Source organism: Stenella coeruleoalba, assembly GCF_951394435.1.
Source record: "Stenella coeruleoalba genome assembly, chromosome: 2".
NCBI lineage: Eukaryota > Metazoa > Chordata > Mammalia > Artiodactyla > Delphinidae > Stenella > Stenella coeruleoalba.
This window is the reverse complement of record NC_137147.1, coordinates 1,210,745-1,238,379: the sequence shown is the minus strand read 5'-3', so window position 1 is coordinate 1,238,379 and position 27,635 is coordinate 1,210,745. Positions and strand designations below refer to the sequence as shown.

At 48.8% G+C, this 27,635-nt stretch overlaps 1 protein-coding gene across 5 annotated transcripts in view; it reads left to right on the top strand.

The window, feature by feature from the left end:
* Positions 1-5,416, top strand: part of TDRD9 (tudor domain containing 9) — a 114,700-nt gene extending 109,284 nt beyond the window's left edge. For 3 of the 5 annotated variants that reach the window (XM_079908017.1, XM_079908016.1, XM_079908015.1), the window contains 2 exons: positions 2,100-2,172; positions 3,452-4,313. In XM_079908017.1, the coding sequence (XP_079764143.1) occupies positions 2,100-2,172; positions 3,452-3,553 (175 nt within the window). In that variant the 3' untranslated portion in view covers positions 3,554-4,313. Of the gene's footprint in view, positions 1-2,099; positions 2,173-3,451; positions 4,314-5,369 lie in introns of those variants that run through there. The other 2 variants (XR_013825334.1, XM_079908018.1) reach the window with 2 other exon arrangements.
* The last annotated feature ends 22,219 nt before the right edge of the window (positions 5,417-27,635 follow it).

Below are 27,635 nucleotides of genomic sequence, written 5' to 3'. Positions count from 1 at the left end.
TCTGATGTATTAGCCCTTTTGTCATTATGAAATCTCTCTTTTTATTCTAGTAATATTTCTTGTTTTAAAGTCTATTTTGTCTGATATTAATATAGCTCCTCTGGCTTGGTTTTGTTACTGTTTGCATGGCATATCTTTTCCTATCCTTTTACTTATAACCTATTTGCATCTTTGAATTTTTTATAAATGATTTTTCTGCCCTATTCCTGCTCTCCTCTCCTTTGGGACTCCCATTTTACATGTGTTTGTGTACAATTGATGTTGTCCCACTGATCTCTGAGGCTCTGGTCATTTTTCTTCAGTCCTTTTTCTCTGTTGTTCAGATTAGTTAGCTTCTATTGATCTGTCCTTAAGTTCAGATTAGTTAGCTTCTATTGATCCATCCTTAAGTTTACTGATTCTTTATTTGTGCATCTCACACCTGCAGATTTTGGTCTCCTACATAAGGAATTTTCCATTTTAGTTATTGTACCTTTCAACTCTAAAATTTCTCTTTGGTTCTGTGTATAGTTTTAAATTTTTGTTGAGATTACCTTTGAGTCATTACCATCATATTTTCCTTTATTTCTTTAAACACAGTTTGCTTTAATTCTTTGTATGTACTTGCAGTGACTTTTTTAAAGTCTTACCTGCTAAAACCACATCTGAGTCCACTCAGTCAGCTTCTGTTGGCTGTTCTTTTTTTTATTCCTGAGTATGGGTCACACATTCCTGTTTCTTCACAAAATATCTCATAATTTTTGCTGAAAATTGGGCATTTTAGATAATGTAGTGTATTAATGTAGGGTTTTGATTACTCCCTGCAGAATTCTGCAGAATCAGTTTCCCCACCATGTTGTAAGGCCACTAATGCCTGTTTTTTTAATTCTTCTTTTTATTTTTCAGCCTGGCTTGTTAGGGGTCATCCTTGTGTCTGCATTGCTTAGTGCTCAGCCAATGATGAGTGAGAAGTTGTGCTTAAATACCTAAGTCATTAAGGCTTCTGCCCTCTGCCGGTGGGTCTCTGTGTGGGTCAGGTAGTACATCCAAAGTTCAGGCAGTTTTGAAATCTGGCTTTTATTTCTTGCCAGGGCTTTCCTGTGCGTGCATGCCACCTTCTAGTCGGCCAGGGCTGTGTGGCAGGCCAGGGGCCTTCGTAGGTCTCTGCTGCACGTGTGTGTGCAGCTTCTCCGTCAGCTAGGGAATGTGTGGTGAGCCCGACTAGCCTCTGCGGCTCTCGTTTCCAGGATCTCCCTCTTGCATTTCTGGATTGTCAGCCGGTCTGCTGCTGGCCCCAAGCAGGACCAGGGCAGAAGGCTCCCAGAGCTGTGGGCTTTCTCCATTTATTTCCTACTGAGGTTGCCATTTTTACTGACAGTGCTGCCAGGCATGAGGGTTTTTACCCTCTGCTCCAAATCAAGTAAATTCAGTCTGGCAGTGAAGATGCCTGTTTTCACCCTGGGAACACTAGGGTACCAGGTTGAGCTGGTGGGGTGGGTGTGAGTGGTGGGTGGGAGTAGCCCCAGGCATGAATTCCACAGACTCCACTGTTGTTACCTGGAGTTCAGCAGTTTTTCGTGAATGAATGCTTCTGAATTTGCTTTTGGTTAATATCCAGAGTCTTCAGACATGTTTTTTGGACAATTTTGTCTAGTTTTATAGTTGCTTGGAGGGGTGGTGCAAGAAGATTTGCAGACTTCTTTACATTCTTATTGCTAGAATTCTCTATCTCTGCCTTTTTAAGCTGATGACATTTCCAACTTGTCATGGCTGCTTAAGAATAAATGGTATAAAAGATCCTCTTACATTTCCTAGAACTTGACGCAGTAACCCAGGCGATGTGTGGTAACGGAGCAGCTCCACTGGTCACTAGGGGAACAGGAAACAAGGGTCAGTCTCATAGACCCACGTTGCTCCATTTTTTTTGTTTTTGAATGTATAGGGGGTTAAAATATTCTCTGATCATAATTACATAAATTTTGATCTTTAAGAAACTTACTGGAGTTACAATTCTGCGGGAAAGTACATAGGATTTAAATCTCATTTTAAAAATCACAGTAGTGTTTTCAATTACTAATGTATAATTAAGGTGACTTAAGCTCTCTTTTTTTAAATTTTAGTTTGTTCTGTCCATTGAAACCAAGAGAGAAGATTGTTCCTAAGTGGCATGAAAAGCCATATGAGTGGAATCAGGTGAGTGAGAAATAGGTGGCCACGTGAGCAGCCTACCACCAGGATTGATGGGTGAACAGAACTCTTGATGGATTCAGGGGCTCCAACAGGGTTGGTGGAGGATGCCCGGGGAGCAGAGGGAGCCTGGCGGCAAAGTGTGTGGTTCTTTGGTTAACGGGGCAGGGTCACAGGCCACACAGGCTGTTTCTGGATAGTATACTCTGTGTAATGTCTTGGTGAAAAATTAGACCTCAGGCTAATTATCCTTTAATTTTGGATAAAACAGGTACGAATGTTTGGATTAGCTTTTAGGGTACATTGGTTGTTGTTGGAGTGGCTTGGAGACATCCACCTTCTCACTGTGCCCTCACATGGCAGAGAGAGTGGTGTCTCTCTGGTGTCTCTTCTTATGAGGGCATTAATCCCATCCTAATCCCATCGTGGGAGCCCCACCGTCATGACCTCATCTAACCTGAATAACCTCGCAAAGGCCTCATCTCCAAATATCATCACATTGGGGATTTGGAAGACACAATTCAGTCCATAGCAGTTGTGAAGTAGGGCACGGCCCATATGGGGCACCTTGACATTTCCTGTCTGTAAGATTTAGAGTAAAATGTAATTTCAGGAAAGGAACTCAGGGAGGAATTTGAAGCTTTAATCCTAGAGCCAAGGATGTCTTTATAAATAAACCGGCTGGGGCACTAGTTCCTCATCCCTTTGGCAGTGGAAGTAGGCTACCACCCCTGGAGATGGTGTTGTCCCACTCTGAGTGTGGAAGTTACTTCTGCTGCAGAATGTTCCTTCTCTCCATGTGCTCCATGACTGGTTTCCCCTGTTAGAGCCCTGAGGACCAGTCCCTGGAGCCAGCTCCATCATGTGCACAGAGCTGTGCCCCAGCCACCTCTCCTACAGCCTCCACGGGGGTGTTTGAAGCTAATAGCAGGGCTTACTTTGAAAGCAGAATTTCATTCTGAGGTTGGTGTGGTTTAGAAAACTTACATGCTTTAATGCCTCTGTTCACGTTTACTGTTCACAGTTACATAGGAAGGAATGTATGGGAGATTTCTGGGTAAAGATTGCCATATTATTAGGATGGATTTAAAGATGAAATAGCAGATATATAGTATTTATTGTTGTGAGAATAGAGAAGCGTTCTGTAAATATTTTTAGAAAATTAAAAGAGTAGTTTCTGCCATCTTATGTGTCTATGTATATGTGTGTGTATAATTTTATTTGTTTTACTTTATGTCTAGAAAAGTCCCATTGCAGAGCCTGACTGGTCCTTTTGCCCCGATAGGTTGATCTGAAGCTGGTGATGGAGCAGGCGGACCGGGAGGGCAGCAGAGGGAAGAACACCTTTCTGTACCAGCTGCACAAACTGATTGTCCTCAGTTCCTAGACGGGACGCAGGCTGTACCCAGCCCTCCTGGGGGCCACGGAGGCCTGTTAAAGGCTCCACCCGCAGGCTGCCTCCCTCTGTCCACTCTGTCTGAAAGACCTTCTCGGTCCCAGTTCCTTTCCTCTTCGGATGGTGGCTGGAGAGTGGTATTTCTGTTCAAGTGAAAGATTGGGAAAAGTCTAGTCTTTTCTAGAAACAGAAGATCACTGTATTAATAAACATTTCGGGAAAAGTTATTCTGAAAGCAGACTTCATTTGGAAAAAGAGCTGTATTTTGCTTTCAATTTACTAAGGTAAATATAAGTGGCTAATTTTTCATGTAAGGTTCTAGAACATGCTTGTGTGTTCTATTTTGTTACAGTGATTTAAACCTGGGGCACAGGAGAAACCAGGGCTCCCAGTGTACCACAAGGGGAAAGCTGTGTGTTTTTTTCAAAACCGTGTGGCATTTTCTAATTTTTTTTCCATGAAGGAAAATACCTAATTTTGGTAAAACTACTTCAGTTTTGTATATTTTAGGTTTCTACTTAAGTTAAATTCTTAGTCCACATTTTGGAAATTAGAGAGGTTACCTGGTCACTAGTATATCTATGTTAAAACAATAAAAGCATTAGACTGAGTTTGTTTCTGACAGTTATTAGTCAGAGGAGATTAAAAGGTATTTCATTCTGAAAAAAATCCAAATTTCTAAAACTTATAAAGGAATATAGACTCTTTTTAAAAGTCAACTTTTGTCAGACAGGGTTTCACCAGAAAAGCAGAGCCACTGTAAATGCAGCAGTAAATGGGATCTGAGTTAGCTCTTACACGAGCGTGACAGGAGCTGGAGTGAAGGTCTGGAAGGGCCAGTGGGCGGATCGGAGAAACGGTCCCGCTGAGCCGGCTGCTTACAGGCGGACAGCTTGAGGCTTGTGAGAGCACACATATTTGGTCAGCAACGTGGGGTCATGACCAGGAGCTCACGTAGAGAACTCGAAAACCACCCCGTCTAGGGGAGCTTCTATAAACTGGGGGCCTGGCCAAGGGCTGTGCCGGGCCGGCAGCCAGGAAGCACGCTGGATGCTGAGTGTGCCGGCAGCAGCGGCTGCGCCCGACACGACCATCTGAGCACATGGCCCCCACTTCACCTGTGCCTCAGTCTTGCTCAGCTGCTTCTGAGGCAGCCCAGAGAGGAAGCATTCCAGTGGGGGGTTTCTGGGGAATGCGCTTCCCACCTTTAATGCAGGAGGTGGTGCTACCAAGCTAGCAACACACCATCCTTTGTTCAACTTTAAGGTTAAGATTTCACCTGCCTTGTGAAAAGAAGCAGGATATTTTGACCCTGGTGTTTGCTTTTTGCTTTGCCAGGTGGAAGTAGTTAGCCCATGTCTGCAGAGTGAGCACATTGTGGGGTTAGCAGTGCAGGAGGACAGACCTGAGCCGATGAGCACCCATTCTGCTTGTTAGCTTTTGAATAAAAGTTCTGTGAATGGTTAAAAAATTAAATAGTACCAAAAGGCTTGTTTAAAAAAAAAAAGAAATACAGTTTTTTGATTTCTCTGGTTCTCACCCTCAAAGAAAACCATTCTAACTCTTACCTGTTTTTTTTTTTGGAATTGCCTCCATCTTGATAAGTACTTTATTAAGTAAATTATGCTTTTTCATGATTTCCACTTTAGTCATTAATTGCTGCTATAATAGATGAAGATTGAGCTCTTTCCATCATTCTGTACCTTATTTTCCCCATCCCTCATACAGTCACGTCAATATTGCTGGTTAAATCAGTCATCGGTCTTTATAACATTAACTTTGTAAATATTATTTTCTGCAAAACCAGGTAGTGTATTTGATGGCATCTCCTTCCACATCACCTTAATTTAGAGGGTAAGTGCCTTGCTTTTCATGTGCATAATTCTCTAGTCACATACTTTTAAACAGTTGTTTATTCTTAAAAAGTTATGTATTACTTGCTAAGTAAGTAACTTTATTTAAAAAGTTACTTAGGGGCTTCCCTGGTGGTGCAGTGGTTGAGAGTCCACCTGCTGATGCAGGGGGCACGGGTTCATGCCCCGGTCCGGGAGGGTCCCACGTGCCGCGGAGCAGCTGGGCCCGTGAGCCATGGCCGCTGGTCCTGCGCGTCTGGAGCCTGTGCTTCACAGTGGGAGAGGCTGTGGCAGTGAGAGGCCCACGTACCGCCAAAAAAAAAAAAAAAAGTTACTTAGTAAGTAATACATATCCATGATGTGAAATGAAAAGGTTTTAAAGGGCAGGTAGGAAAAGTCTGTCTTCCCATCCCACCAGCGCTGAGCTCTCCTCTGAGGCGGCTGTGGTTTCTTCATTTGCACAGTCCTTCAGCGGGTGTTTATTAAGCACATACTGTGCCCCAGGCACTGGGGCAGGTGCTTACGGACACTGACACCCTCACAGAGCTGACCTCAGAGTGTGTATAGGCAAAGGACGGGCAACCAGGCAGGCAGTGGTAAGAGCTGTGAAGTCAGTTGAAGGGACTGAAGGGATGGGGCAGAAGGTGCCTGCTGTCTATAAGGGGCCCAGTGGTAAATGTCCTAGGCTCTGTGGGCCACGTGGTGTCTGTGCTGCTCGTCAGCTCTGCAGTTGTAGCTCAGAAGTTGTCGTAGGTGATACTTAAACAAAGGAGTGGGGCTGCATTCCAGAAAAACTTTATTTATAAAAACAAGTGTCAGACCATGGTTGTTGGTTTGCTGACCCTGCAGTAGAGGGCAGGGGCAGGTGCAGGGCAGTGACACTGTCCTGTAGACGGCAGTCAGGGAAAGCCTATGTGATGGGGGGACAGCAAGTAGAGATCCCATCTGGGGATATCTGGGAAAAAGGTGTTCTGGGCAGAGGAAAATGTGCCCAGACCCTGAGGAGGGAGCACATGCTTGGTGTATTTGGAGAGCCAGCCAGGAGGCTGGGGGCAAGGATGGTTAGGAGGGGTCATTAGACAGAAGCCAGGTCTGGGACCGTGGGGCAGAGTCCAGCTTTTATTCTGAGTGAGGTGGCAGGCTCACAGAGGGGTTTGAGCAGTAGTATCGTGCCTCAACTGATTTTCTGAGAAAGACCATCCTGGCTGCTGCATGGGGCACAGGGTGAGACCACTGTAGATAAGGCCCAGGGAGAGACACTGGTGCTGAGAGCAGGTGGCCAGACTGGGGTGTGTTCCAGAGGGGAAGGGACACGAGGGAAGAGGGTTGGATTTGAAAAATCAGAGAGGAAGAACGTTCTCAGTACACCAGTGTAGTGGGCTGAACTCCCCTCAAAGCTGTGTCCACATCTTAACCCCTGGGACTCTGTAAATGTGATCTGATTAGGTAAGTTAAGGGTGCTGAGATGAGAAGATCATCCTGGATTTCGGGTAGGCCCTAAAGCCCATAATCAGCATCCTTATGACAGACACACAGAGGACCCAGAGGGAAGAGGCCGTGTGAAGATGGAGGCAGAGGCCCCAGAGGGAGGAGGCCGTGTGAAGATGGAGGCAGAGACTGGAGCATTGTGGTCGTGAGGCAAGGACCACCCGGAGCCCCCAGAGGCTGGAAGAGGCGGGGGAACCTCCCCTAGAGCTGTGGGAAGAGTGGAGCCCTGCTGGCCCCTTGCTCTCAGACTCCTGGCCTCCAGAGCTGTAGAGACTCCACTTCTGTCGTGTCAAGCCCCCCAGTGTGTTACAGCAGTCACAGAAAGCTAAAAAATGGACACAGCTGTCATCTTTCTAAGATCTAACACGGGAAAAAATGGCTCCAAAGAAATCCCACAGTGACAGAAGCTCTGACTAATACAACTATAGATAGAACACACCTCCCCAAACATTCTGTTTAGAAAATTGAGCAGGGAATTATACAGATTTAGTGAAATTCATTCCAGAAAATACTTTCTTCAGTGAAAATTTTCATTGTTGATATAATGCTAATTAATGTGTTTTAGATTCACAGACACTTTGTCAGAATGGTGTCAGAATGGCAGGCGAACGCCTTGTAGCTGAAACTTCCTGCCTGATGTCTAGCTGCTGCCCCTTCTCCCGTCCTCCGCCCTGTGGCATGCACGTCACCTCAGTGCTCAGATGCCTCTAGTCCAGCCTGGACGCGCCTTTGGCTGTCGTGTCACCACACAACCTTGCAGCCTGGGTCCCAGTGCCACGGGGCTATTTCTCATCATTTCCTGAGCATTGCACGTACTTGGGTATTCTGTCCGTGCACACAGCGTTCCTTCCGCTTGGACTGACTTCTGCCCCTGCTTGCCCCTGGTGAATTCCTCCTCTGCCTGTGTACACCCCCAGCGGTGCCCCTTGTACTGCAAAGCTGTCCGTAAGTCTCTGGACAGAATTAAGTATCGCGTTTCCTGGGTGGTCCAAGCATCTGCTTATGCTACCAGAATGAAGTGGTTCATTTGTTCCACAAGCATTTCTGGATTGCCTTTTGAGGGGTTAGGGTTAAATGACCCCACCCCTTAGTAAATGCTAAGAGAGGGGTTTCACATTATATGTCTCTTAAGGGTAGAATCTGTATTCATTTCTGAATCTGAAATACCTGACACCTACTTGGTATTCAAATACGGTTTGAAAAGAACCCACCACAGCCTGGGGAGGGAGGGAGGCGTCAGCATAGTGTCAGGAGGGGAGGGGCTGAGGGGTGGCCCTGTGTTGAGAGGAGCAGGAGGGCCACGGGCAGGGTGAAAGCCACGGGCATACACCCAGACGGTGCTCCTGCCTGTCCAGGCTTCTCCGGCAGGGAAACCCGATGGCGCTGGCCAGTGCATGTGCCTCGAGGCAGCTGGCAAAGCCACCTCCTGTCACGGGGCTTATTGCCATGGAGATGTCAAAGTGCTGTGCTCAGATGTAAGAGCGACTTGCTAAATGTGAAGTGGATTAGTGAATCCCAGCAGTTCTGACTTAGAAGTGCAGAAGGAGATTATCAACGTAAGTAGTTTTAGGAAGAGGCAGCTTTCTGGACAGGTGAATACCTGCCGACGCCAGGCACAGGGCACTGGAGGTAGAAGTGAAGGAGGCTTCCTGCCCGCAAGAGCTCATGGTTCAGTGAGGAGACAGTGTTCAGGAGGAGCGCGGTCTGTGTTGTCACGGGGCAGCCGGAGCCGCAGGGGGCTCTTGTCGAGGGCGGGCCTTAGCCTGGTGCAGGTGGGCGTGGGGGGAGTCTCCCCGAACTCGGCGTATGTGCTGAGCTTTGAGGGCAGGTGGAGAGTCTGATGAGGAAACTGGTTGGGGCCCAGAGGGGCAGCTGTGTGAAGACGCTGGAATGCCTGCACGGTCGGGAGGCTGAGCGGTTCTGGAAGGTTCCGGAAGGCTCAGGTGTAGGATCAAAGGCAGGGAAACTAGCCCGAGGGGAGACTGAAGGGGTGGGGAGCAGCTGTTTTTCTGTCTGCCCTGCAGTACCTCCCCGACCCTGTCCTGAGAACTCTGGACACTGGACACCCCCTTCTGAGTATTGCTTCTCCTCCCAGGCCATCTGTGTGGTGGGCCCCATATTGATCCAGAAGTGGGCACCTGCCTTCACTGGACCACTGTGCCCCCCGTCAGGTTTTTAAATTGGAGATCAGGGCGTCAGGCCACTCTTGAGTGGCTGAAACGAGAAGGCCTGAAGCTCTGGAGTTCTCTTCTGTGGGGAGAAGGCCAGCCTGCTGCCTGAGTGATGGCTGAAGCCATCATGTCCAGAGAAGCAGGGATGGGAGGGGCAGGGGAAGGACATTTGAATCCTTTGTTCTGGCCTCAGTCCTGCCCCTGGGGTCCGTGACACCATCCAGAAGTCTAATAATAAACTCTGCTTGACAGGTAGGCTGGTTCAGGTTGGGGTTTTGTCTGAGAGCGTGCCAGCAGACAATGGAGTGTGGGGTTGTATAATGAAGGCAGTGCCTGCCAGCGAGGGGTGCTAAGCAGAGCAGTGACATGATAACGTCTGAACTATAGATAATTCCGGCTTCGGGGTGATGAATAGATGGAATGAATAGGAGCAGAAAATGATGAGACCAAAGACTGGGAGAACAGCTGCTCGGGCAGGAGGAGGGGACCTTCCAGGACCGAGGCAGGCAGTGGAGCTGGGGAGAGAGAGAAGAATGGATTTCCAGACCCCTGAAGGAGGTAGGCTTGATGTATAACTGAGTGAGGAACAGTGTTCTGGGGTGGCCTTTAGGGTTTAATTTAGATAATTGGGTCAATGGTGACGTCTTTTGCCAGGAAAATAACAGTTTTGGTGGAATGGAGGAGATGATGGATTTGAGCTTGAATCACCCGTGGGTAGTTGAGCAAAGATGTATAAGAAGCCGTGAGGTGTCTGGAGGTCAGGAGAGGCATCTGGGTGGAGGGAGGGGTCTTGGATGGAGCAATTTACAGGTGGTCACTGAACTATTTTATTTTTTCTCTTAGAATTTAATTTCCAAAACACGTCTGCAGTTCCATCATGTGTCACCATCTTGGTGGCCACCAGCATCTCTGATCCAGTAACTTCCTGACCCAGTCTCTCCGTGGCTTCTGTTTTTCCTCCGCTTCTGCCCATTCTTCCTTTTAGAAGTAGGGATCCGATCATAAAAGTCAGTGTTCCACAGGCCTCCTGGGCCATGGTTAGTGCGTTGGGGAGATGGGGGAAGAAAACAGCTTGGCGTGGGAAGTACTTGGACACTAGTCTTCACGTGATGGCCATGGTCACAAGGGCCGTGGGAGGTGGGGAGCCCTGAATGGGGACTTACAAACAAGCAAGGGGAGAGATGCAGTGGCTGCAACCTGGGCAGACCAGGAAACTGGGGAGGGAGTGGTCAGAGGCAGTCCCTTCGTGATGAGTAATAAACATGAAGGTGAAGGGAACAGAATCAAGTGTTAGTTAGTACGTGGACTGAATTTTCCCACCAAAGGACAGGTACCTAAATAGAGCTGAGAAAGAAACAAAACCCAGCTCTACACTACACAGCTAACACAGCTTTAAGTGTTTTAAGAGAACACACTAAAGTGGTGGAAGTTGAAAATAAAGATGAGGGCAAAGATACCAGGTAAATGAGAACAAAAAGCAGAATGTGCAGTTAACATCGGACAAGGTGAAGTTTAAGGTCAAGTGTGTTGAACTAAGAGGAATGTTATGTAATGTCAAAGGCACAATTAATGGTGTGTTAGGAACACGTGTGCACCAAGCAGCGTAGTGATGGAGAGCGTGAACAGAAAGTTTCTGGAAATGCTGGGAGAATTTCATGCAAATACAGTGCTAATGGGTGATCTTGGAACACCTGGGTTCAGTCCTGAGCATTCTAATTGACCAATTAGGATACAGAAATTAAATCATACAGTCAATAAAGCTGATATAATATGTATGTAGAATCCAGCATCCCTCACATTTCAAGTATCCTTTCCCTTAGGTTAGCGAAATGTTTACAAAAATAGATCATGTACGTGACTACAAAGAAACACTTTTTTTTAAATCAGAGAATTTAAAGGCCACATTTTTTTGGTTATAAACCATTAAAGTTGGACATAAATAATAAAAAGGTGTCCCCCTCCTTTCCAAATTTTAACTGCTTGGAAATTAGAAAAAGAAGATGCACATATATAACTCTTGGATCAAAAGAAGGAATTAAAAGAAAAATTACAAACTGCCAAGAATGCAATGAAAAGATGCTCTGTGCTGAAATGTGTATGATTCTCAGGCTAAAAGAAAAAGGAACTAAGTATTCTTAAGAAATTAGACAAAGAAAAACAATTGCTGGGACTTCCCTGGTGGTCCAGTGGGTAAGACTCTGTGCTCCCAGTGCAGGGGGGCCTAGGTTTGATCCCTGATCGGGGAACTAGATCCCACATGCCGCACCTAAGAGTTCGCATGCCACAACTAAAGATCCTGCATGCCACAATGAAGACCCGTTGCAGCCAAAATAAATATTTTAAAAAACTTTTTAAAAATTGCTTGGAAGAGAAATATAGTAAAGATATAAAATCAGGAAATAGAAATTAATCGGGATAAATAAGTCCAAAAGCTGGTTTCATAAAAATAGATAAGCCCTTCACAAGTCTGACTAAGAGAAAAAATAAGAACGGGAGCAAAACAGGCTAAACGGAGTAAAATTCCACCACTAAAAAAGGGTCTGGCATCAGCTTGGCTCACAGCCTGCAGAGAACAGATGACCCAAATGCTGACTAATCTCTCTCAAGCCACCTTCAGTTCATCTGAAGAAGCTGGCGCGTGACTTTAATGTCACTACACAGAGCCCGCTTAGGAATACAGACAGAAAAAACTAAATTATCACCAAACGGAACCCAGTGATGTTAAAAAAAATAATAATAACTGACAAAGCAGGGCCTATTCCAGGGACGTAAGAGCAGTTTCATGTCAAGAACCATCAGTCAAGTCCCACATAAATACAGGAGGAAAGGTGTGTGGTTCTGTTCAATGGGTGCTGAAAAGGCACTTCATGAAGTTTAGCATCCATTGCTAAGTCAAAAGAAAACAATGAAGTAAAGTAGAAACAGCAGAGAGTTGCGGGCAGTCCTTGCACAGCAGGCGGGGCGGCGAGAATGCAGACAGTCTGCGAAGCTGTCCTGTGAGACGCTTGGTCAGAACAGTGGAACACTGTCCGCTTCAAATACAGAGAATAATGAAAAGAATAGTCTAGTGCATATCGTACACTGTAATTTAAAAGATTGGAAACACTGAGAATTAAAGTGAGAAAACAGTGGTTTGAACAGCGCTTCCCTCTTTTCACCGTGTAACTTTTGGCGCGGAACCGTCACAGTCCTTCCTAGGTCGGGACGAGCCTCCAGCACCGCCTTCTTGCCGGAAAGCTGGCCCTGCTCCCTCGGCGTCCTCCTCCCCGTTGCCCCAGGTCCCGGGCCGCGCACCTCCAGCCCCAGAGCAGCCGCAGGGCCCGCGTCCCCTGCAGCCTCTCTTCTAGGGGCGTTAGGGTCCACTCCGATTTCACTGCCAGCGTTATCAGCGCTTTTCCTATCTTTGCTGCACTTTCACCTTAATTGGCCGATTTCCTCTTTCAAGTGTCCGTTTTTGTAAGACATCATGTGAGTTTGTCCCTGGTGAGGCAAGGAGGCGACGCCACTACAGACTTTGCAGTTTGTGTGTGAGTGAAATAACACACTCGGTGATCAGGGACCGACGGACTTCGGGAGAAACGCAGTGTGGACGGAGGAGCTCAGCGCGCGCCCGGCTCGTCCCGGGCGCAATTGCTCACGGTCACCACGCTGCGGGGACAGGGGTCTAAACCGAGTTGTTGGGAGGCTGGTGCTCCTGAAAAGGAATGAAAGCCCAAAATCCACAGTAAGTGTTCTCTTCAGTGGCAAAGCATTCAGACCATTCAGTTAAAATTAGGAACTGGACGGGGATGTCTCCTGTCCCTATTGTTTAAAACGACTTGAAGGGGCTTCCCTGATGGCGCAGTGGTTAAGAATCCGCCTGCCAATACAGGAGACATGGGTTCGTGCCCTGGTCCGGGAAGATCCCACATGCCGCGGAGCAACTAAGCCCGTGCACCGCAACTACTGAAGCCAGTGCGCCTAGAGCCCGTGCTCTGCAACAAGAGAAGCCCCTGCTCGCCGCAACTAGAGAAAGCCCACGTGCAGCAACAAAGACCCAACATAGCCAAAAATAAAAACAAATAAATTTATTAAAAATTAAAAATAAAATGACTTGAAGGTTCTAGCAAATGCAATAAACCTAGAAAGATGGAATAACTGATCCAACATTAGACATAGATACAGCTCTTTTTTGCTGGTATGATGTATAATCTGTGTGTTGGGGTCCCTGAGACCTCCTGCAGTTTTGGTGATTCCCCAGCAGGACTCACAGCTAAGAGTTATGACAGCAAAAGGATACGAAGTAAAATCAGCAAAGGAAGCAGGCACATGGGCAAAGTCCATGAAAACAGCAGGTGCAAACTTCCAAGAGTCCTCTCCCAGGGAAGTCACACACCGTTAATTTGTCCGGCAATGAGCTGTGACAGCCTGTGTGAAGTGCTGTCCGCCAGGAATCTCCTCGGAGTCTCAGTGCCCAGGGGTCGGTCGTCTTGGAGGCTGGTCGCCTAGACCCCCTCTGCCGCACATGCGCTGCGATGCCAGTCTCCCAGTTCGGCATAAACCTCAGCGTTTATGCAAAGGGTTTAGGCTCAGTGAGTCACCCTTATCAGTTAGAGAACGGCGGGAACCCTCCTGAAGTCTAAGCTCCCAGATGCCAGGCAAAGGCCAGCCCTGCAAGCAGAGGCCTTTCCAGGAGTCCAGTATCGTGCCTGCTGTGTGAGCTCTGCAACAACAAGATCCTTTGGTAAGGCTTCTGGACACATGCTAGGGATACAAAAGTCATTAGCTCCCGTGGCGACGAGAGCCTAGAAGGCCTTCCATGTACATCCTGAAAAAATATGCTTCAGAATAAAGGTGGAGCATCTATACCCTCATGAAGAAAACTGAGATGGTATTGAGAGACAGAAACAAAATCTGAACAGATGAAAAAGCATACTTGGGAAGATTTTACATCATGAAAGATGCCATTGATATGCAAATATAGTACAATTCCAGTAAGAATCCCAATGAGGTATCTTTTTGGATTTGGATGAAAATATCTTAAAATTGTATGCGGATGAGTAAACGCCCAAGGATAGAATCCTGCTTGAGGTATGGGCAGACCCTTATTAACCTAGATGGGAAAACCAGAAGCTATACAAGGAGATACAAACGTATTTGATTAACGCTGAAAAACGTCGTATGGCAAAAGACACCATAACCAGTCAACGGGTAGAATGGAAAATATTTGTGATGTGGATGATCAAGGGCTAATATATACTACGCAAAAACCTTAAAAAAAAAACCCATCAGGAAAGAGCAACAATCAAACAGAAAAACAACGATTATATGAATAGAAGGTCTAGAGAAGAGCAAATCTTAATGGCCAGAAACACGAAAATGCTCAAATTCCTTAGGAGTAAGGGAAATAGAAACCAGCGAGTTTTATACCCACAGACTGGTGGGCAAGACTTTTTAAAGTGCTGTATCATACAGCTGCAGCTATTCCCTGACGTTGACGGGTAGTCACCACTTCTCTTCTGCCTCACACTGTACAGCTGTCCTGACATATCAAAGTTAAAGGAGAGGCCTGTTTTCAATTTTCACAGATGTTGCCAGATTGACTTCCAAAGAAGCTAAAACACTTCATATTTTACCAGCAATATATATATATTTTTCCCTTCCACCTCCACATCAGCAACTTTTAAAATGATACAGCACTTTCAAAAAGATCTGGCTGCCGCCATTAAAGAGTGAGCTGAGAATTAGAGCTGCTCCCTGAAGGGATTCCACAAGGAAGGGCAAGTGGGAACAGAGAGGTGCGGAAATGTGCATATTATCTCATTCTAAAAATAAGTAACCACGTTACATGTACGCGTGTGTGTATTTGTGCTTATGCTTGTCTGGAAGGGACTAAGAGCACAGAGAAAAATGTGGAAGGATACATTCTAGATAATGACCTCTGTCATCTAGGATGGGATGGGCCCTTTTAGATTTCTTCCTGCTGCTCTCCTGGAACACAGACCTGATGGCTGGTGCTTCAGCAGCCATCTTCAACCTTGAGATGACCTTGATAGTGGAAACCACCCGCATACAATGGCAGAATCTGGGTTCCTGTCAACCAGCCATCCCACTAGCCCTGGACTGCCTACCTCTAGACTTCTTTTATGTGAGAGGGAAATTAACTTTTTAAACTCTGTTACTTTTGGTCTGTGTTACAAGCAGCCGAACATAGTTCCTGTTTGATACAATATATACTTTAAAAAAAGAACTTAAAAAGTAGAAGAATACACGTTCAGTCAACAAAGTGCTCAGTTACAGGAAGTGTATTGAAAATCGCAAGAAGAGACCAAGGCAAATGGATATCGTCTAGATTCAGTGCAGTCATGGATATTTGCTTCCAGGCTATACGTTCTGACTTGGCTGAATTCAAAGTAACTCTTGACCACCTGCTTCCCACTCTGAAAAGTCCAGGCTTCCTTTTAGAAGCATAGACATTATCCAAATTGCCAGAATCCAAGTGAGTAAAGCATCTTCTACTAAGCATCTTCTCTCTCCACCATGAAGTTACTCTGTACATTAAGGAATGCAAAAGATGGATCTGATCCAGTCCCTGACGGCAAGTTAAGCCTCCCTAGAAACTAGAGAACAAGGGCTGAGAGTGCAATTAAATACCACGTGAGGAAGTGCTGCAGAATGTAGTGCTCTGCTTTCTGTCATGTTATGGATTATTCCCTGGATTTGCTTTTGAATTGGAACAATAGTTTTAGAACATTAACTGGAAAAGATTTTTTTTTCAAGTAAAAGAGAAAAATGGCTTTCTAACCTCAGAGAAGTAGTATACTGTTGAAAGATGATAGGCAAAGACTTCAGAGGAATCTTAAATTAGACTGTGCTTTTGAAGACCTGCAGTTACAGAGAGGCGTGTTATCTCTTACATAATATTTTCTTGCTTAAATTACATTTCATAATGAGCTACTTACACTTGGGTTTCAGGAAACCAATTCCAGTGTGGGGAACATGTTTTTCCTCGCAAGTGGAGAAACATCAGAATGACAGCACTGCCCTCTGGCGCCTCTCTCCTGGAACTACAGGTTCTGCCTCAGCAAAAGGCAACGCTTTTGAAGCTTTTCTGAATGTTAGCTTGCAAACTGGTAATGGTAGGGACTACCTCATAAATGAAAAAAATTGGAAGTACTGATGAGAAATTATGACCAGAAAGCAGAATTTCTTCCAACTTTGTGGAAGCATTTTTATAAACAATATGGAGCGGTATATAAGTTTTATTGTTTGTATATTATTGGTTGCTCAGGCTTATTACAAAATAACGATTTGGGAACGCATAAAACAAAAAGATACTGCCCGGTCTTTTTATGTTCTCTCCTTTTTCATACAGCTCTAAATCAGCGGCTATTTTTGCCTTTTCTAAAAATGGAGGCATAGTTTACACACAGGGAGTGTATGCATCTGAGTCATAGTTCAGCGAATGCTGACGAACTCATGCAGCCACACCTCTACTAAGAGAACAGAATGTCTCCATCAGCACTGAAGCTTCCACGTGCACAGCAAGCACCGTTCTGACTTCCTTCACTGTACAGTAGTTTTGACTGTTGTAGAAGTCCATGTAAGTGGAATCCGACAGCGGAACGTACTCTTTCCGTCAGGCTGCTTTTTGCTCAACATAATATTTTTGAGGTTCATTCGTGTCGTTGTATAAACCAGTCATTTGTTCTTTTATTGTCCATTGTACGAAAACAGCGGTTTATTTATCCGCTCTCCTGCTGATGGGCACGCGGATTGTTTTCACTCTGGGCCTGTAACGAATGAAGCTGCTGTGAACAAGTCCTTATAGATACATGTTTCCGTGTCTCCTGGATAAATACCTAGGAGTGGTGGGATTACTGGGTCATAGAGCGGATGGTGCTTGGGCTTTATAAGGAGTTGACCAACCTTTCCCAAGTGGTGGCTGCTCGGAGCCTTCCCTTCCTGTGTCTTTAGAATTCTGTCTGCCCCACTGAACTAAAGTGGTTAAGCCCCTCTCATGAATTGTTCTTTGTATTAAATTTTACCTGTATCTTCCTCAGTGAAGTATTTGCTCAAGTCTTATGCCTCGTTTTGGGGGTTGTTTTTTTTTTTTTTTTTGCGGTACGCGGGCCTCTCACTGTTGTGGCCTCTCCCGTTGCGGAGCACAGGCTCCGGATGCGCAGGCTCAGCGGCCATGGCTCACGGGCCCAGCCGCTCTGTGGCACGTGGGATCTTCCCAGACCGGGCCACGAACCCGTGTCCCCCGCATCGGCAGGCGGACTTGCAACCACCGCGCCACCAGGGAAGCCCCTGGGGGTTGGTGTTTTTATTACTGAGTTGTAGGAGTTCTTTATTCAGGATATAAGTGCTGTGTCAGGTATATGTTTTGCGAAAATTTTATCCTAGTCTATCCTTGCCTATTCATTTTATTGTAGTAAAAACATGAAACAATTACCGTTACAAAATGTTAAGTGTATTTACATTGCTGTGAAACCCGTCTCCAGGACTTTTCCATCTTGTGGATCTGAAACTCTGTGCCCCCTGAAGAGCACGCCCCCTCCTCCTTCAGCTCCCAACACCCACCACTCTCCTTTCTGTCTTACCTCACATAGGTAGGTTTATGCAGTGTTTGTCTTTTTGTGGCTGGCTTATCCCATTTAGTGTAACGTTCTCAAGACTCACCTGTGTTGCAGCCTGTGCCGGAACTTACCTCCTTTTTAAGGCTGAGTAAGAGTCCATTGTGTGGACGGACATTAGGCTTTTCCGTTCATCCATCCATGGACACTTGGGTGGCTCGCACCTCTTGGCTGTTGTGAATAGTGCTGCTGCGAGCCTGGGTGTGCAAAGATGTCCTCAAGACACTGCTTTTAATTCTTTTGGATGAATACCCAGAAGTGGGATTGATGGACCGTATGGTAGTTCTAGTTTTAATTTTTTGAGGACCCTCCATACTGTTTTCCATAGTGCCTGCACCCTTTTAAGATCCTGCCGGCAGTGCACAGAGCTTCCAGTTTCTCTGCCTTCTCGCCGCTATTTGTTGTTTTCTGTTGTGTTGTTTTTTATAGTAGCCACACTATTGGGTATAAGGTGACGTCTCGTTGTGGCGTTGTTTGCATTTCTCTGATGATTAGTCACGTTGAGCATCTTTTCAGGTGCTTATTGGTCATTTGTATATAATCTAGAGAAATGTCCATCCAAGTCCTTTGTTCATTTTTATTTTTTTTTATTTTTTAATTTTTTTTGCGGTACACGGGCCTCTCACTGTTGTGGCCTCTCCCGTTGCGGAGCACAGGCTGCGGACGCGCAGGCTCGGCGGCCATGGCTCACGGACCCAGCCGCTCCGCGGCATGTGGGATCTTCCCAGACCGGGGCACGAACCCGCGTCCCCTGCATCGGCAGGCGGACTCTCAACCACTGCACTACCAGGGAAGCCCCTCTGTTCATTTTTAAAGTGAGTTATTTGATTTTTGTTGATTTGTAGGAATCCTTTATATATTCTATTAACCCCTTATCAGGTACCTGATCTGCAAATACTTTCTTTGATTCTGTAGGTTGCTTTTCACTTTGTTTATTGTGTCCTTTGATGCACAAAAGTTTTAAAGTTTAATCTAGTCCCGTTTGTCTGTCTTTCTTTCGTTGCCTGTGCTTTTGGTGTCACATCCAAGAAATTATTGCCAAGTCCAGTGTCATGAAGCTTTCTCCCATGTTTTCTTCTAGGAGTTTTATAGTTCTAGGTCTTACGTTTAGGTCTTTTAGCCGTTTTGAGTTATTTATTATATGTGGTCTATTCATTTTTTAACAGTGTCTTGAGATGAAGTGTAGTTTGGGATTTTGATGTTTTTTAATTTAAAATTTTGATTTTATGGTTAGTTCCTTTGAGTTTCCTAAGAAATCTTTGTCACAGAGAAATGCTTCTGTGTTTTCTTCTAGAAATGTTACGGTTTTCGCGTTTGTATTTGCGCTTGTGACCCACGTCAGGTTCACTCCTGTGCGGGGTGCGGTCGGGGCGGAGGATATTCTCCCTTGGAGGGTCTACTGCAGCAGACCTCCCCGTCCTGTTGGATGCTGCAGAGGATGCTGCGGTGCTCCACTGGGTTCCCCTCAAAGTGGCAGACGTTCTCCTCCAGCTGGCAGGGCCCCGCGGCTGTCAGTTCTCCCTGGGGATGTTTTTTGCTGAAGAAGCCCTGCCCTCCCCTGCTTCCCAAATCACACTTTCCTCCAGAGGAAGTGCGCATCCAGTGACTGACCCATACAGGGCTTGAAAGCACCTTCTCTCTGACTCCAGACAGCCGTGCAGGCTGGCCCCGAGGCCCTGGGCTGGCCGGGGTCTCCCTGGGGCTGGACCTCCCTGCCCTGCAGGGCTGCGTCCCAAGAGCACCCCCCAATCAGCCTACCCCAGGGCCCGGCCACGCCTCACACCTCCTTGACCGGGGGCAGGGGTGGGGCTCCTGCAGGGCGCCTGGACCCTCCGGGGAGTGGGAGGGCAACAGCGGCCTACTCTTCCCAGAGCCCCTGGTCACACGCGTGGCACGGTCTTCGCGTGCAAGGCATCCACGTGGTCCCTTTCGGCTCCTTGTACCAGTTTCCAGGCGGGGTGGTTTCCCCCTCACCTCCAGCAAGCAATCCCTGGGCCTCAGCAGGTGCCTGGGACATCCCGTCAGCTCTCACGTCCAGGGATCAGCCCTGCAGAATGGTCCCCCCACCTCACACACACGTCAGACCCCAGTCACAAGGCTCGGTTGTCACCTGGGCTTTTGACTGACCGTCTGTAGATCAAGGTGTCCGTGACCCCCTCCTCAGGTTCAATTAACTTGCTAGAGCGGCTCGCAGAACTCAGGGAAACACGGTGCTTACACCAGATTAGTCCAAAAGGGGTGTGAAGATTAATGGAGGGAAACCTCACTGAAACGAGGTCAGGAGGCCAGAGGGGGCGCCCTCATCACGGACCACTCACATCAGTGCAGCTCCCGGCGGGTGGACACTGCAGGCCGACGCTGCTTTGTTGCCCTTTGCAGATACCGTGTGTTTTTACAAACTGAAGCTTTGTGGTGACCTTGCGTCAGCACGTCTGTTGGCACTGTTTTCCCGGAAGCATTTGCTCACTTTGTCACGTTTTGGTAATTCTCTCAGTATCGCAAACTTTATTATTATTACCGTATTTGTTACGGTGACCTGTGACCTTTGAAGTTACGTTGTCATTGTTTTGGGGCGCCTTGAACTGCACCCATGTCAGCCGGCAACCTTAATGGATGGATGTGCCTGTGTTCTGACTGCTGACCGGCGTCCCCCCCCTTCCCCCGCTTCTTCCCCCCAGGCCTCCCCATCCCCTGCGGCATGACAGCACGAAATCAGGCCAATTGATCCCCCTACAAAGGCCCCTAAGTGTTCAAGTGAAAGGAAGAGTGGCATCTCTCTGCAAGCCACACCTCGCGTCCCCGCAGGGGCCTGCCCTGCAGCCCGACGCCACCCTCTGCATGGCTCAGAAAGGCTCAGCCTGGTGCCCGGGTCACCCTGGGTCCCTTCTAGCCCGTCCCTCGTCCTCCACACCGCCCTTTGTCCCCAGAGCAGTGGGCTACCCTGTGACAGCTCAGAGTGTCCCGAGGCGGTGAGAGGCAAGGCCTGAGTCCGGTGTGCAGTTACCAGCGGCCTGGGCGGGCATGCCAGGGGGCCTGCTGCCACCCTCCCGGGGCTGAGTCCCGGGGTGGGAACAGCTGCTGCCCCCAGTGACCGGGCTCAGGCAGGAGCGTGTCAGCGGGGGGCGTGTGGAGCCGCAGCCTTTGGGAGGAAGGCCCGAGCTGGGGCTCCGAGCTCGGGGGGCCATTTGGGCGTAGCCGAGGAGGCTCCCCACTCTTCTCCCGGTTCCCATCCCCCATCGGGAGGGCTTCTTCGGCGCCTCTCCCTCCCGCGCCTCCCGCCGCGTCCCAGGTGCAGCTCTTCTCCCTGCTCTGTTCTCGAGCCTCCTGTTGACAAAAACATTCATCCGTATTCAATGAGAAAAAATGGACAATTTTATTCGAGCCAAAACCTGAGGATTCCAACGCGGGGGCCAGTCTTTCAGAAGCTCTGAGGACTGTTCCTCCCGTTAGAGGTCAAGGCACCGTTGTATATGTTTCTGAGACAAAGGGTTATACATCAAGGTAACATGTGGACACTTTACAGAGTCCAGCAAGGGGAGTGGTGGGTCATCGTGACCCCTTATGGGATTGAGAAAGGAATGTTGTCTCCTAAGGAGTGACTTTGCTGGCGCCAGGCGAACCGGCCTTTTGGGCGTGTCTCGCGGCGGGGGGTGTCTAGTTAGTGTGTGATGCAGACGCACAGGGCGTGCTGCAGGGGGCCAACGGCAGAGAAAATTTTATGTTAACTTTTTCTTTTCTTGCCTTAAAAATCACCTTACCTCATCATTCCCACCTGACGGCCCTCAGTCTCCACTGCAGCCGTCTGAGCCGGTGCCTGCCGCTGCCCCCACGTGCTGTCCACAGGCCCGCCCTGCTCACTGGCCACAGGAGCCTCGCGGAGCCTCAGGGGCCTCACGTGACACACAGGTGCGTCCCAGGCCGAAGGAATCGTGTTCGTGAGGGTGTCCCGCAGTGACTGGCCCCTCGGATGGCTTTGTTAAAGGGGGAGAAGCTGAGGGAGCCTGTGGCCCCCCGGTGTCTGCCAGGGCCTCAGGAGAGAGGGGGTGCGCTTTTCCCAGAGGACTGGTGGGGGGCTGCTTCCCCAGTGCCCACCATACCTTCAGGACCCGCGGTGGCTCTGCCCCCATGGAGTCCCCACGTGTCTGTCTGCAGAGGCCAGGCCCTCGGACCGCTGCTCGAGACCCGTGAGGGCGGAGGCGACGACCAGGGACGAAAGCCTGCCCCAGTGGGTGGGCTGAGTGGAGGGGGGGTCCCCATCTGCCACCGGCAGGCCAGCCACCACGTGGCCACCGGTTCTCCGCCGGTCGCTCCCCACACCGCACATAAGTGTGTGGACGTGACTGTCCCCATAACGCTTCATTTGCGGGGACAGCTGGGCCCCATTTGGCCCTTGAGTCACGGTTTGCTGGCCCCTGGTCTAGGCCCGTGGTTCTCAAACCTGTGCTTGCGTCATTGTTCCCCCGCGGGGGTATCGGAGCATAGATTGTCAGGGTCCACCCCCGGGTTTCTGAGTCAGGCCGTCTGCCAAGTGTGCCTTTCCAAGTTCCAGGTGAGGCTCTAGACCAGGGCTGGCTTTGAGAGCCCTGCTCCGGAAGACGGGTACGAGTGCCGGGTGAGCAGGGAGCAAGTAGATGGGGCTGTGGGTGCACTGGGACCAGCCAGGAGCTCCCAAGCCCCAGACACGCCTCCCCCGCCGTGACCCCGCTGTCTGGGACACGCCTCCCCCGCCGTGATCCCGCTGTCTGGGACACGCCTCCCCCGCCGTGACCCCGCTGTCTGGGACACGCCTCCCACGCCGTGACCCCGCTGTCTGGGACACGCCTCCCCGCCGTGACCCCGCTGTCTGGGACACGCCTCCCCCGCCGTGACCCCGCTGTCTGGGACACGCCTCCCACGCCGTGATCCCGCTGTCTGGGACACGCCTCCCCCGCCGTGACCCCGCTGTCTGGGACACGCCTCCCCGCCGTGATCCCGCTGTCTGGGACACGCCTCCCACGCCGTGACCCCGCTGTCTGGGACACGCCTCCCCCGCCGTGACCCCGCTGTCTGGGACACGCCTCCCACGCCGTGATCCCGCTGTCTGGGACACGCCTCCCACGCCGTGACCCCGCTGTCTGGGACACGCCTCCCCCGCCGTGACCCCGCTGTCTGGGACACGCCTCCCCCGCCGTGATCCCGCTGTCTGGGGTGGGGCCGGGCGTCATATTTTATAAATGCCCCGGGAGGGGTTCTGACCCCGAGCACCCCTGCGCTGGGGGCAGGAAATGGCTCTAGCAAGGGTGTGGATGGGAAGAGAGAGAGAAAAGAGGGTACGAGGGGTCCCTGGGGGTCCAAGAAACAAGTTCCTCTGAACAACTTGAGAAGTAAAACAGATAAAGGCAGGGGTTGGGGTGACCTTGATGAGAACTGATGGCCCTGCCCAGGTCCTCCAAACCCACCTCCCAGTCTGGGCACCACTGGCAAGGCTTGACCAGTGGAGGAGCCTTGGGGGATCCTGGAACAGCTCTTCACTCCAGGGAGAGGGTCTGGGACAGTTCCCTGCCCCCAGGGGGAGAGAGAGGATTGGGGACAGCTCCCGCCCCAGGGAGAGGGCTGCACATGTCATCACCCCCAACCACTGAGTTGGGAAGACCAATCCCTGTGGGAGGAGCCAGATCCTCCGGCAGGGGCACGATGGGCACTGAAGCAGCCCTCCAGGGGTCGTTTGTCCCCTCTGCTCCACAACGGGGGGTCAGGTTGCCCAGGGCCTTCATCTTCCTTAGGGTCTGGGCACCCCACCCACCCATCCACACACACACACTCAAGCCCTGGTGTTGGCATGTGGACCCCACCTTCACCCCTGACTCTCCTGGCTTCTCCCCTTTTCCTGGCTTCACAGCTGCAATGCCAGGCTCAGGCTGGGCCTCAGTCTCCCTGCTTCCACTCCAAGACACCTTGTTGCCATGACTTTAAATGTCATCTCTGTGCTCTTGACTCTAGAGCATACAGCTGTTGTTTCCTCTGGGCTCTCCAGGTGGCATCTCAAACATAAGGCACCCAGCATGGCCCCAGTTCCTGCCCCAGGCTTTCTGGACTTGGGAAAGAACATCTCCATCAAAGGTGCTGCTCTGGTCCAAACTTGAGTTGTCCCTGTTTTTATTTTTAGTGTTCCAATAAAACTTTATTGGGGATGGGGATATATGTATATGTATAACTCATTCACTTTGTTGTAGAGCAGAAACTAACACACCATTATAAAGCAATTATACTCCAATAAAAATGTTAAAAAAAAGAACAGAAAACTTTATTGGGAGACTCCCCTGGTGGCGCAGGGGTTGAGAATCCGCCTACCAATGCAGGGGACACAGGTTCGGGCCTGGTCCGGGAAGATCCTATGTGCCGCGGAGCAGCTAAGCCCGTGCGTCACAACTGCTGAGCCTGTGCTCTTGAGCCCACGAGCCACAACTACAGAGCCCATGAGCCACAACTACTGAAGCCCACGCGCCTAGAGCCCGTGCTCCACGACAAGAGAAGCCACCACAATGAGAAGCCTGCGGACCGCAACGAAGAGTAGCCCCCGCTCGCCACAACTAGAGAAAAGCCTGTGTGCAGCAACAAAGACCCAATGCAGCCAAAAATAAATAAATAAATAAGTAAATAAATTTACTAAAAAAAAAAACAACTTTATTGGAACTGGCCCAAGTGGTGGGTCAGATTTGGTCCATGGGTCACTGTTTTCCACTTTTGCATTAATCCACTGTCCAGTGGTGTGTTTTTAAAAAAATTTTATAGTGATTTTTATTTATTTATTTATTTATTTTTGCAGTACACGGGCCTCTCACTGCTGTGGCCTCTCCCATTGCCAAGCACAAGCTCCGGACACGCAGGCTCAGCGGCCATGGCTCACGGGCCCAGCCGCTCCGCGGCATGTGGGATCTTCCCGGACCGGGGCACGAACCCGTGTCCCCTGCATCAGCAGGCGGACTCTCAACCACTGCGCCACCAGGGAAGCCCTGATTTTTATTTTTATACAATTTTATTTTATTTTTTAATAATTTATTTACTTTTGGCTGCGTTGGGTCTTCACTGCTGTGCAGGAGCCCTCTCCAGCTGCGGCGAGCGGGAGCCACTCATCGCCGCAGTGCATGGGCCTCTCACTGTGGTAGCTTCCCTTGTTGCGGAGCACGGACTCTAGGGGCGCGGGCCTCAGCAGCTGTGGTGCACAGGCCTAGCTGCTCCGCGGCATGTGGAATCCCCCTGGACCAGGGCTCGAACCCGTGTCCCCTGCATTGGCAGGTGGACTCCCAACCACTGCACCACCAGGGAAGTCCCTTTTATACAATTTTAAAGGTTACTTTCCATTTACAGTTATTACAAAATATTGGCTATATTCCCCTAAATATATGGAACACTTTGCGAATTTGCGTGTCATCTTTGTGCAGAGGCCACGCTAATCTTCTATCATTTCAGTTTTCATATATGTGCTGCAAGAGTGAGCACGAGTCGTCCCTGAGTCTTGTCTTTGCCTCACACCCCAAGCTTCAAAACATGCTCCCGGGATGACCACTTCTCACTTCCTCCCCAGCCACTGTCACACTTCTGCGGGACCCTGACTGCACAGCCCTCAGCGGCTCTCCTGACCCCTCCTGTCTGCCTCTCTCCACACAGCAGAGCTTAAGTCGAACCAGCCAGCCCTCTGGGGGCTGACAGTCACATGTAGGGTTAAACCCAGGGTCCTTACCTGGCTCCACGGCCCCTCAGCCAGCATCTGACCTCCTGGGCATTGTTCAGACTCTCAGGCTTGTGCCTGCCTGGGGCCCTGGCACCTGCCTCTTTCTGCCTGGCATGCTTGCTCTCTGCTTAGGCTCTGCTCAGACATCAGCCCTTCAGAGAGACTGTCCCTTGCCACCCTGTTGGAAGCAGGACCATCTATCACTCTGCTCCCTGTTGTTCCTTACAGCACTTGTCATCGCCCGACACTGGGGGAGGGTCGTCTGTTGCTGCTCCTCCCCACCAGAAGGTGTGCTCCAGGAGGACAGGGGCTGAGTCCCCAGGGCCTAGAGAAGCTCCTGGCACACAGCAGGGACCCACACACGTGTCACGTAAACAGTTAAGTAAGAGAACGTTTAGACGTAGGTAACCATAAGCAAAAATACAATCAAAGCAGAATAGTGAAGAAGGCTGGCAGAGGAGCTGAGCTGCCAGACGGTGTCTGCAAATGACATTCAGTCACACACCCTGGAAAAGAAGCCACTGTTAGGATATCACCAGAAAAGCCCTGCCCGACATACAAACTTGGTTTCCTGGGACTTACGGTTAACCAGTGCGTCGTAAAGGAATGGCTTCCCAAGGTGAATTGTGGCTCAGATAGACAGAGGAGCACGTATGAAAGAGTCTACTCACCCCACAGGCAGGGGCCCAGGCAGGTGTTAGGACCCGCTCCAGGGAGAAGCCCAATGACAGACACACATATAGAGCAGGAACGGTGATGTGAATGTGCAAACAGATGCAAAACTGGGCTTTCTGGGTGGAGGGGCTGAACTGTGTCTCCCCCTATATTAACGTGGTGAAGCCCTGACTCCTCAGCAGCTCAGAGTGTGACGGGCTGTATTTGGAGACAGGACCTTGAAAGAGATGATTAGGTTAAAACTAAAAAAAAAATGTGGCCATTAGGGTGGGTCCTAATCCAATCTAACCGGTGTTCTTTTAAGAAGAGGAAATGTGTTCACTCAAAGAACAAAGAGATGTGTGTGCAGAGAGCCATCCACTTACCAAGGAGAGGCCTCAGAAGAAACCCACCCTGCTCAGCTTGACATAGAACTTCCAGCCTCCAGAGCTGTGAGAAAATAAACTTCTGTTGTTTAAACCACACAGTCTGTGGTACTTTGTTGTAACAGCCTGAGCCGATTAACACAAACACTCCCCGGACAGGTTCGTTTGCTTGTGTGTAGACAAGAATTACTTTTGCATTGTTGTCAGTTATCAAAATAACTAACCTCTGTCAATGAAAAACATTAATCAACAGTTAATCTAAGAAACAGATGGAAAATTTTATTTGAACCAACCTGAGGATTATAACCTGGGAGACAGTCTTTCATAAAGCTCTGAGGACTGTTCTGTTAGAGGTCAAAGCACACTTATGTAAGATATTTTGAGAAAAAGGGTTATACGTCAAAGGACATATTGACAGTTTACACAATTCAGATCTGCATGTTCAAAGTGAGTAGTGGGTCATCATGACCCCTTACAGGATTAAGAAGGAAGCTTGTCTCCTAAGGAGTTAAGAATGTGGTGGGTCATTTCAACCTTAACAAGATTAAGAAGGAATGTTATCTACTAAGGAGGTCTGGTTAATGCAAATGCACAATGCACACTAGGGGGGGGGGGGAGGGAGGAAACCCAAACAGGCAGAGAAAATTTTTATATTTAAATTTTTCTTGTCTTGCCATAAAATATGAATTTTATTTCATCAATTTCCCCCTTTTGATCATTAATCTTTTGATAGAAAGCATTAGGTGGTCAAATATTTGGTCCCTCAATATCAGGGTGGCTGCTTACCTGCCCTGAGTCCATCATGTCCCTCAATGTTGGGTCTTAGTAAACCCAGTTCTTTCTTTCCCTTTAGGGGTTGCACCAGTAGGATATTTGGCAAGGACTAATGGTGAATTCCAATTTGTCCAATAGGACTTATGCCAATTTTACCTTGCATGTGCATGTTCATTAATTTATAGAGAACTATAGGTGTGAGCAATAGTTTCAAGTTGTTTAGATATCATCTTAATAGAAGTAGGTGATACACGGACCGAAAGGCAAGAAACTATCACTTTACTTTTTAAAAATATTTATTTATTTAGCCTGCTCTGGGTCTTAGTTGTGGCATGCAGACTTCTTAGTTGCAGCATGCAAATTCTCAGTTGCAGCATGCAAATTCTCAGTTGTGGCATGCATGTGGGATCTAGTTCCC